We start from the raw sequence: 10603 nt of genomic DNA, 5'->3' as shown, positions 1-10603 counted from the left end.
ACACAAATGTACACATACACACACACATGCCTGTATTCACACATACACACAACTCAACACCACACACGAACCCTAAGCAAACTTTGTAGAAGTGCTCACCCTCTCTTTTCAGTGGCATGTTGTGTCTCCTCCGTGTCTCTCTGTCTCTCTGTCCAGCTCTGAGCCCCTGGCAGGCAGCTTAACCCTATTAAGGGATTGTGCACAGATGCACCCTGGGAACTGTAGTCCAACCCTTCCACAAATACTCTAGAATGTAAGCTTTATGCCTATGTCCTATCTGGCTGCCTGTCTGTTTCTCTGCCTGCCTGTCTGTTTATCTGCCTGTTTCTCTGACTGTCTGTCTGTTTATCTTCCTGTTTTTCTGCCTGTCTGTCTGTTTATCTGCCTGTTTCTCTGACTGTCTGTCTGTTTATCTGCCTGTTTGTCTGACTGTCTGTCTGCCTGTTTCTCTGCCTGTCTGTCTGTTTATCTGCCTGTTTCTCTGCCTGCCTGTCTGTTTATCTGCCTGTCTGTTTGTCTGACTGTCTCTCTGTTTTCTGGATAAGAGCGTTTTCTGGATAAGAGCGTAAATGACTAAATGTTTATCTTCCTGTTTCTCTGACTGTCTGTTTATCTGCCTGTTTCTCTGCCTGTCTGTCTGTTTATCTTCCTGTTTCTCTGACTGTCTGTTTATCTTCCTGTTTCTCTCACTGTCTTTCTGTCTGCCTGCTTGCCTGTCTTTCTGCCTGCCTGCCTGTCTAAATATGTATGGTGTGTTCTAAAGCAGTTCAAGCTGCAATGGAGTGGGTCGCAGACTACTTTGGCTCCGTCAAAAAATCGAATTTCTATTAAGTTACCGAACTGTCGATGGTGCACTTTTATTTTGAAAGGTGCTAGAATTGCTAGCCGTCTCGAGTTATACAGAGTAATATAGCCTACCACCATCAGACACACCACCAGCACCCCCCCCGCCCCCCTTCCCAGGTTGAGTTAATAGTTGAAAATCGTTGAATTCTACACCTGCGCAAGTTCAGCCACTGAGAATGAGGAAGCGCAGCGGTCCAAAAGAAGCATAAACGAAACTGATTCCAACATTCTACGTTGAACAACGGGGCGAACGACACCTTGAGACTAAGCAGAAATTGAAGCAAGAGCAAGTCACGGTGTGCGAGAGATCCACCTCGATGAAGATGAGGACAAATCTCGTGCTGTGTGCGCTAGCGGTGTTGTCGATGTTAGACCGAGCGGGGTCAGACGCAGCTTCGACAGGTAGGAGCCCCATAATAATGACGTTGCCAAGCCTAGAGGAATGGAGTTTCATTTAGATTATTTTTAGACTGTTAAAGTCTCCTTCTCTTCCTCCTCTCTCCAGATCTCCATGGTTGGATGTTCATTCTGTCTCCAGAAGGAACTGTCACTCTGTTCTCCCCCTCTGTTGCTCCCTCCTCCTCTCCCTCCTCCTCCCCCTCCTCCTCTCCTTCCTCCTCTCCCTCTTCCTCCCCCATCCCCTCCTCCTCCTCCCCTCCTCCCCCTTCCCCTCCTCCTCCCCCTCCCCCTTCCCCTCCTCCCCCTTCCCCTCCTCCTCTCCTTCCTCCTCTCCCTCCTCCTCCCCCTTCCCCTCCTCCTCTCCCTCCTCCCCCTTCCCCTCCTCCTCTCCCTCTTCCTCCCCCTTCCCCTCCTCCCCCCTTCCCCTCCTCCTCTCCTTCCTCCTCTCCCTCCTCCTCCCCCTTCCCCTCCTCCTCTCCCTCCTCCCCCTTCCCCTCCTCCTCTCCCTCTTCCTCCTCCTTCCCCTCCTCCTCTCCCTCCTCCTCCTCTTCTTCCTTCCCCTCCTCCCCTCCCTCCTTCACTACCACCTTCCCCTCCTCCTCTCCCTCCTTAACTACCACCCTCCCCTACACCCCGTCACCCTCCCCCCCCCCTCTACAAGGTGTGACGGTGTGTTTGCGGTACATAGCCGAGAAAATAGATTACCTGAACCTGTTCCAACTCCAGATAGGCTCATATTTCAGACTATCTCTGTCCAGGCAGGGCATTACCGACACACTGTCACTGTCCGGCTTCAGAAAGAACTTCTATTCCTATCAGCCGTGGACCTCATCTCTCATCTCCCCCTGGACCAGCATCTGTGTTACCTGGGAGGCCAGTGGGGGTGTGGCTCAGGTGTTTAGGGGAAGTACCAGCAGCGTCATGAAGATTCTGAGAAGAACGGTGAGTGGAGGAGGACAGGAGGAGGAGAGGAGGACAGGAGGAGGAGAGGACAGGAGGAGGAGAGGACAGGAGGAGGAGAGGAGGACAGGATGAGGAGAGGACAGGAGGAGGAGGAGAGGAGTACAGGAGGAGGAGAGGAGTACAGGAGGAGGGAGAGGACAGGAGGAGGAGAGGAGGACAGGAGGAGGAGAGGACAGGAGGAGGAGAGGAGGACAGGATGAGGAGGACAGGAGGAGGAGGAGAGGAGTACAGGAGGAGGAGAGGAGTACAGGAGGAGGAGAGGAGAAGATAGGAAAGGAGGAGCAGAGAGGAAAGAAGTAAAGGAGGATGAGAAGAAATAGAAGAGATAGGAGAGTTAAGATGGATTGAGTACACTGAGTAATCTTAACTGAATGTGTGTACCTGTGTGTGTTGTGTCTCTGTGTGTACGGTGTGTGTGTCTCTGTGTGTGTAGAGTATGTTCAGGAGAGGGCCCAGCAGTTCTGACTGTGTCAGGGTTCGAAGGTCAGGTCTGTGACATTGAGGTGTGGGACGCCCCTCTCTCTTCTGATGGCATCTACTACTACATGATGGATTACAATTACCATGGTAACCTGCTCAGCTGGTCTGATGCAGGCTTGTCCACCTCTGGCCCCGCCCTGCTGAGGAATAAATCCCTCCAGCAGCCAATCAGAGTCAAGAACCCAGATGCTGGGCCAATGAGAGATAAGGGGAAAAGTTTGAAGAGGGGGCATGGGGAGAGGATGAGGGAGGGCTGGAGAGGGGGAGGAAGAGATGGAAGGAGTAGGGAGAGAATGAGGGAGGGCTGGAGAGGGGGAGGAAGAGATGGAAGGAGTAGGGAGAGAATGAGGGAGAGATTGTGAGGGGGTAAGGATAGAGTGATTGGATTGAGGTGGAGAGGGGGATGAAGAGGTGAAAGGTTAGGATACAAACAATAGGATATAATCAAGCCTAGTACGTTTGTAACAATATGATTATGCACATCAATAAATTACAATATAATATAAAAATATTCATCAACATGTCTGAAGGAGGGGTATAGAGATGGTGGGATGGAGAGGTGAAGGAGGGGTATAGAGATGGTGGGATGGAGAGGTGAAGGAGGGGTATAGAGATGGTGGGATGGAGAGGTGAAGGAGGGGTATAGAGATGGTGGGATGGAGAGGTGAAGGAGGGGTATAGAGATGGTGGGATGGAGAGGTGAAGGAGGGGTATATGGAGGGATGGATGAGGGCATCTGTTCAGTTTAGGGTGGAAACATTGTGTTGAATATTCTAATCAAGTTTGAATCAATAATGTGATTATGCTAATCAATAAACTACACAATATCATCAATATGTCTGAGTTTGTCCTGAGGTAAACAGCAGCGGAGTCAGCAGTTATACATCAGTTAGTGAGATGCATATACATGAAAATATATATTTAACGTTTTACATTGACATTTTATTGATGTAGCAAACAGTTTTATCCAAAGTAAATATTAATACTGCATATAGAAACGACAGCAGCAACAGAGATCATAAGTGTGTAGCTCTAACCCTAACCCTCTACATTGTTTCATCGATCAGATACACGGAGCGTCCTGGTTAGACGTATGTGTGGAAATATAGTATATATGATTCTTTAATATGAAAAGATTGAATAAAATAAATTGTGTTTTTCTGGTGTCTACTGGCCAGGTCTGATTCCTGTCCTGTAAGCCTCTAGCCCCACCTGGTGGCTGGAGAGAGAACTGCAGACAGAGGATTTAGAAGAAACTAACGAAACAGGTTTTTACTCATAACCAGTCAGTTCATAACAACCAGTCTTCATAACCAGTCAGTTAATAAGTCTTTATAACCAGTCAGTTCATAACAACCAGTCTTCATAACCAGTCAGTGTAATTTGCTGCTAATAGAGACAAAGGGCAGGTTAATCAATACATTTTATTGATGAAAAATAGAAACTACGACATGGTTAACACACACACACACTCTCTGACACACACTCTCCTCTCTGACACACACTCTCTCTGACACAAAACACACACTCTCTCTCTGACACAAACACACACTCTCTGACACAAACACACACTCTCTGACACACACACACTCTCTGACACACACACACACACACACTCTTTGAAACACTCTGACACACACATGTGATGTGTGTGATGTGTGTGTTAGGTGTTGTGATGTGTGTGTGATGTGTGTGTGAGTGTGTGTTAGGTGTTTGTGATGTGTGTGTGTGATGTGTCTCCCAGTCTTCTGTGAACAAGCAGATCACGTGATCACAGAGCTGTCCAATCCTGTGGTCTAGCAATCAGTTTCTTGTGTCAGAGGTTGTCCAGTCACACACCAAGCCCTGGGCTGACCGCCATTTCCTTCCTGCTGTGTCACTTCCTGTTGTGTCACTTCCTGGAAGTGGGGCCTTTGTGGAAAAGGTAGATGGGCCTGTGGTAACCTGAATACAAACACACACACACACACACACTAAATGGCCTGCTCATGGAGGAGGTCCCTGTGTCTGAGGGAAAGAGGAGGAGAGGAAGAGGAGGAGGAGGTGGTAGGAGGAGGAGGTGGTAGGAGAGGAGGAGGTACCTGTGTCTGAGAGGAGGAGGTGGTAGGAGAGGAGGAGGTACCTGTGTCTGAGGGAAAGAGGAGGAGAGGAAGAGGAGGAGGAGGTGGTAGGAGGAGAGGAGGTGGTAGGAGAGGAGGAGGTACCTGTGTCTGAGAGGAGGAGGTGGTAGGACAGGAGGAGGTACCTGTGTCTGAGAGTAGGAGGTGGTAGGAGGAGGAGGTGGTAGGAGAGGAGGAGGTACCTGTGTCTGAGAGGAGGAGGTGGTAGGAGAGGAGGAGGTACCTGTGTCTGAGAGGAGGAGGTGGTAGGAGGAGGAGGTGGTAGGAGAGGAGGAGGTACCTGTGTCTGAGAGGAGGAGGTGGTAGGAGGTGAACCCTCCCTTGGAGGAGGTCAGGTAGGAACAGAACTTCTCCGGACGCAGACGAATGTTCCGGAAGTTCTTCAACGTTATCTCCTAGGAAACAAACAGCATACTATCATGTTGACCAGGCCACACAGCTTATTTGTGAGTGTTTAAGAGTGTGTAAGAATGTTTAAGTGTGTATATACAGTGTGTGTGTCTCACCGAGGTCCTCTTGCTGTGACAGTAGCTGCTCCATGATTGGGCCTCGAGCAGGAAGTGCCCTCCTGGCCGGAGGCTTTGATAGGCTCGTCTGAACAGCCTGGTAACTCCCCAGTCACCATGGTGAAGATGCACCCACTTGGCTACGCCCAGACACAGGATGACATCATACTGCTCCAGCTCTGCCTCCCTGTCCATCACATAGTTGCCCTGGCAACAGACAGTCAAATGTGAGTACAGCAGGGTAGAGTAGAGAAGAGTAGAGATACAGTAGAGTAGAGCATAGTAGAGTAGAGCATAGTAGAGTAGAGCACAGTAGAGTAGAGACACAGTAAAGTAGAGCACAGTAGAGACACAGTAGAGACGAGCACAGAAGATATACAGTAGAGTAGAGCACAGTAGAGTAGAGCACAGTAGAGTACAGTAGAGTAGAGCACAGTAGAAACACCGTAGAGTAGAGCACAGTAGAGACACAGTAGAATAGAGCACAGTTGAGACACAGTAGAGACACAGTAGAGCACAGCAGAGTAGATTTAGAAGGAAGAGCATAAACTAGTTAGTTTGTATGTGTACACACACACATAAATAAATACACTCACACAGGTCTGACAGCTGCTGACATTACATAATGTTGTAAAAGGATACATGTGACCTAGATATGCAAAAGTACACACACACAGTCTATCTCTCTCTCACACACACACAGTCTCTCTCACACAGAAAGAAACATTTGGACACAGTGGAAGAGGGACAGAGTGTGTGTGGGAGAGAGAGTTTGTGGGAGAGAGAGTGTGTGTGGGAGAGAGATAGTGTGGGAGAGAGAGAGTTTGTGGGAGAGACAGTGTGTGTGGGAGAGACAGTGTGTGGGAGAGAGAGTGTGTGTGGGAGAGAGATAGTGTGGGAGAGAGAGTGTGTGTGGGAGAGAGATAGTGTGGGAGAGAGAGTGTGTGTGGGAGAGATAGTATGGGAGAGAGATGGTGTGGGAGAGAGAGAGTTTGTGTGGGAGAGAGAGTTTGTGTGGGAGAGAGTGTGTGTGGGAGAGAGTGTGTGTGGGAGAGAGTGTGTGTGGGAGAGAGATAGTGTGGGAGAGAGAGTTTGTGTGGGAGAGAGAGTTTGTGTGGGAGAGAGAGTTTGTGTGGGAGAGAGAGTTTGTGTGGGAGAGAGTTTGTGTGGGAGAGAGAGTGTGTGTGGGAGAGAGAGTGTGTGTGGGAGAGAGAGTGTGTGTGGGAGAGGGCCCCCCCTCTCAGACTGCCTGCTTACCGTGAGGAAGGTGACGTTGTGGGGGAATGTTCCGGGGTGGGGAGGGGCGGCCAGGGGAGGGGCGGCCAGGGGGCCCCTAGTCACTCGGAGAGAGAGCGGGAAAGGGGCGTGAGTCTTCCTGTCTGGGGGGCGCCCCAACACTGTCAGTAACCTCTGTAACTCTTCCTCTCCTCTCTCCTCCCTCCCCTCCTCTCCTCTCTCCTCCCTCCTGCTTCCATCAACTCCTGCAGCCATCGTTTGTTTCCCAGGATCCTCCAGTGACCCACCCCCCCCCTTCTCCTCAGCTTCCTGTGCGAGGCTTTGAGACAGGAAGTGCCGTATGTTCTTCCTGGCGGCGTGCACCAGGCGCTCATCCATGTCCACGCCCAGGATGTGGGCGGGGCCAAACCTGCGAGCGATGGCCAGGGTCATGTGACCCGTGCCGCAGCCAATGTCGAGTGCCATCTTCCCTCTGAACCAATCAGGCTGCAGCATGTCGAGGCGTGGATCTTCCCCTGGCCCGACCCGCCCCTCGCCTCCAGCGCCATAGCAACCGCGGTAGCCATAGTAACGGCTAAAGTTGCCATGGAGATACTTGTTCTTCTTCCTCGGAGGGGGTGGCGGCGGCTTGTGTCTCTGAGGCCCCGCCCCCAGTGGCGTGTGGAAGCTCGGAGGGGGCGGAGTCAGAGACGGAGGGTGCTCAGACCTGGCGGAGGTTGTGCGCCGGCGTTTCCGTGGGCGATGGCCGTCAGCATGGTGACGGGTCTTGGAGGAGGGACCTGGGTGGGTGTGTCTCCGGGGCAGGATGGGCGGGACCACCTCGTCCCTGCAATTGATGGAAGTGTTGAGCTCGTAGGGGAGAGGAGACGCCACACTGCCCTCTCTGGACGCTGCTGGTACTGCAGCAGCCTGCGCCCCCAACCCCAGCTCACCTGCGACCTTCGACCTGGCGGAGTCAGAGAGGGCGTCGGCCCCGTGGTGCCTGTTCCTGTGTCTCTTCCTGCTCTTCAGGGGGGACAGCAGCAGCCCCCCCGGCCCCCCACTCTTCAGGTTGAGGGGGTCCGTGATGTCACGGGGTACCAGGATCTGGACGGGGTCTCTGGCCCGCGCTGGCAGGGGAGAGCTTTGTGGCGTGGCCGCGTTCAGCGTGCGGCTCACCTCCTCGTCCAATAGGGAGTTGAGGTTCAGCGGGTCAAAGATGTTCCCGCCCAGGAGAAAGTTGGTGGGGAGGGAGGGCTCTGATTGGCTGTCGCTGTTGGCACGGCGACGGCGCTTGCTGAAGCCCGGATGCTTGAAGCCAACGCCCACAGAGTAACGCCGCTTCGCCATTCGCTGCTGGGAGGCAGGGGGTGGGGCCTGGGGTGTGGGTGGAGCCTGGATCCCATTTTTCGGACAGAGGGGGCGTGTCTTTCCTGGTTTGGGGACTAGGCTGTTGGACTGGTCGTTCAGAGCTCCACCCCCAGCCCCAGGGCATGCTGGGAGGACTGGGTCTCTGGATAGGACAGTCTCTTTGTCCAATGACATCCTGATCATCTTCTTACGGTAGGTGGGGCTCCGGGTGTGTTGACCAATGGCATGGAGCTGAGGAGACAGAAAGAGAGGGTTTAGAGAGGGGCGTCATCTGGTCTGTTGTCTGGGCGTCATCTGGTCTGTTGTCTGGTCGTCATCTGGTCTGTTGTCTGGGCGTCATCTGGTCTGTTGTCTGGTCGTCATCTGGTCTGTTGTCTGGTCTGACAGACTCGTACTCACCCAGCCAGGGGAAAACACACACTCAGAGAGCGACAGAGCGTAGTGTGTGTGTGTGTGAGAGAGTTTGAGACTCACTCCCCACCCCTGTCACTACGCCTACTGAGTGGCTAGAAAAGTGCAGCTGATTTGCATAGCCACGCCTCTGTCAGACCTCATGAATATGTAACTATGTGCCCACCCCCCCCTCTAACACACAGTCCCTCTGCCCCCTCTCTCTCACTCACTCTGCCCTCCCCTTACGGCTGCCAGCGCTGCGTCCCTCCGCCCCTCCTGCTGGACTATGTCTGCTCTCTCCAAAACACAACAAAAATACGCCCAACTAGTCTGTCTGACGGGTATGTAGCTAGCCTGCAAGCTAGCTTCCTCACTTTAGCTACTTCCTATGCAACTATGCAAATGTGTCCATTTAGACAGAGAAAAAAAATCGAATATCTAAGATGATCAAAAACGTCCTCCTGCAAAGCTGTCAGTCTGTGTGAGTGGTATGCAGGCTACTAGGTTGTTTAAACTCAGTACTGCCTCAAATCGTGTGTGTGTGTGAGTGTGTGTCGCTGGGTCTGTACGTTTGAGCATAGCCTCGGTTTATATATGCCAGTGCAAACACACAGAGGCGGTAACGGACACGGTAACCAGCGAATGGCGCCTCGTGCTCGTATCCGACCTCCGTGATACCGCCAATAGGACACTCACCGTGGCTGACAGGGCAGACTAAGTCCCTCCGCCTGTAAAAAGGGGTATCTTCACGAATGCCTGATAAAAATTGTTAAATAGTCTCGTTCGCCTTTGTTTTTTCGCAGCTATTTCCCATTTTCTGTCTGTAAACTCCAACTGAATCACCCCCGCGCCACCGGCCGCAGTCCAGTATAGCGGCAGTTTCACCTTTTGACAGAAGAACGTGACACGAGCGCAGGAGGCTGCCAGTCCCCCTCGCGCCTCATAACAGCCGTTGTGGTTTTATTCTGATAGCGTCAAATCTGTTAATAACTGAGTCACTTCCTCAGGCTGCAACACGGAGGCAAATAATACAGAGATGAAAACCCGTGCGGTTATTTCGTAATCAGAATCAACAAATAAACAACTTGGATTACTGCCTCCCCTCCCCCACTCCCCTCCCCCTTCCGCCCCCTTCCACGTGCCAGGATCGCTAAGAATGATGGGAAATTGTGTTTTTGGGGGACATAACACACATTGCGAATGGGCGAAATAGTGAGTCAAACTTTGGAGGGGACCAATTTGAGTAAAAGTTTGAAGAAGTTGACAAGAAAGTTTCATCATGAGTTCTAATATACTAAATTATATACTGAGTTATTCCAAATAGTCAGGGACTGGGAGGACATTATCAATCCATTTAATTAACTATATTTAACTGTTACTTGACTCATACGTTAAGACCCAGTCCAGTGGTGAATGAACCAATTCTGTTGAGAAACTGTCCTGGTCCTTTTTTTAAATATCTTGTTTTATCTTTAGCTCTATATTTCTGCTTATTATGTTTGTCTAATTGTTATGCACCACATACCAACGCAAATTCCTTGTATGTGTAAGTTTACACTGTAAACCAAGTTGGCAATAAATCCGGATTCTGAAATGAATGAATAACTCTAGAGAACTTGATATGTGTTGTGATTTAACGCAGCTGGTCAAGGATGACGTTGTCAAGGTGCTGCTGTGGCGGCAAATCATGTCAGGTTGAGTGAAAAGTGCGCGTGCCAACCGCAGTTTGACAAGTCGACGACAGAAATCTCCTCAGAGTTAACAGTCCAGGAGATCAGAAACACATATAACTTAGTTAACTCAAGTATGTATATATCTATAAGTACACACCATATGTGAAACATCTCCTCATCGGTTTCCTCAAACTCACCTTTCTCCTTCTCCAGGACGAACGGAAGGAGTATACTGTACTGTACGCCGGAATGGACACTGATAACGGTAAGCTAGTCCAGCTACTGTAGCTAGAGATAAGCAACCTAGCAGGAATTCTGTCATCCAGAGAGAAGAGTTTCTGCGGTATGTTAGTTGCTAAATACTTACTGTAAAACGATTATGGTCAAAGCTAGGTAGTTGTCTCTTATGGTCAAAGTGAGCTTGCTTGTTAGTGTCTGACATGGTGAGAACTTTTTGCTACAGTAAGTAACGTTCGCTTACATACTAGTTAAATGATGAGTTTGTGTTCGTCTATTATAGCTGTAACCATAGCAGCCCAGAAAGAGAAGTTCAAGTTTGCCCCTCCTGTAGCCAAGTCCGGGAAGATGGGAGGAGAGGAGAGAAAGGGAGAGGGGGGGTGGGAGGAAGATGGAAGCA

The 10603-nt window shown here is 50.8% G+C and overlaps 1 protein-coding gene and 1 pseudogene across 6 annotated transcripts; one reads left to right on the top strand and one right to left on the bottom strand.

The window, feature by feature from the left end:
- Positions 1–981: 981 nt before the first annotated feature.
- On the top strand, positions 982–2922 carry LOC136967816 (uncharacterized; annotated as a pseudogene).
- A 686-nt stretch (positions 2923–3608) lies between these two features.
- Positions 3609–9367, bottom strand: LOC136967807 (7SK snRNA methylphosphate capping enzyme-like). Of its 6 annotated transcripts, none has more exons than XR_010879527.1 (6): positions 8300–8471; positions 6572–8131; positions 5315–5521; positions 5089–5203; positions 4206–4632; positions 3609–4161 (listed from the first exon to the last, which is right to left on the bottom strand). XR_010879527.1 is itself a non-coding variant. In XM_067261754.1 (5 exons), the coding sequence occupies exons 2-5, from the start codon at positions 8081–8083 to the stop codon at positions 4580–4582; spliced, it is 1887 nt and encodes a 628-aa protein (XP_067117855.1). In that variant the 5' UTR covers positions 8084–8131; positions 8990–9367; the 3' UTR covers positions 3609–4579. The 6 variants fall into 6 exon arrangements, 4 of the variants coding, with proteins under 4 accessions (XP_067117855.1, XP_067117857.1, XP_067117856.1 ...); XR_010879528.1 differs by having other exon boundaries at positions 3609–4182; positions 4229–4632; XM_067261754.1 differs by lacking the exon at positions 8300–8471 and adding an exon at positions 8990–9367 and having other exon boundaries at positions 3609–4632.
- Positions 9368–10603: the final 1236 nt, after the last annotated feature.

Source organism: Osmerus mordax, chromosome 23 (genome assembly GCF_038355195.1).
Source record: "Osmerus mordax isolate fOsmMor3 chromosome 23, fOsmMor3.pri, whole genome shotgun sequence".
Taxonomy (NCBI): domain Eukaryota; kingdom Metazoa; phylum Chordata; class Actinopteri; order Osmeriformes; family Osmeridae; genus Osmerus; species Osmerus mordax.
The sequence above is the reverse complement of the archived record's forward strand: the minus strand, read 5'-3'. Positions and strand labels throughout refer to the sequence as shown.

Bases quoted from the DNA above. Each gene is read 5' to 3' on its own strand.
- LOC136967807 (XM_067261754.1), bottom strand. From the start codon at position 8,083: ATGATCAGGATGTCATTGGACAAAGAGACTGTCCTATCCAGAGACCCA. The intron at 5,204-5,314 runs GTGAGACACACA...TTTGTTTCCTAG, and splicing joins GTCACAGCAAGAGGACCTCG to GAGATAACGTTGAAGAACTT. The intron at 4,633-5,088 runs GTACCTCCTCCT...GTTTGTATTCAG, and splicing joins CCTCCTCCTCTCAGACACAG to GTTACCACAGGCCCATCTAC.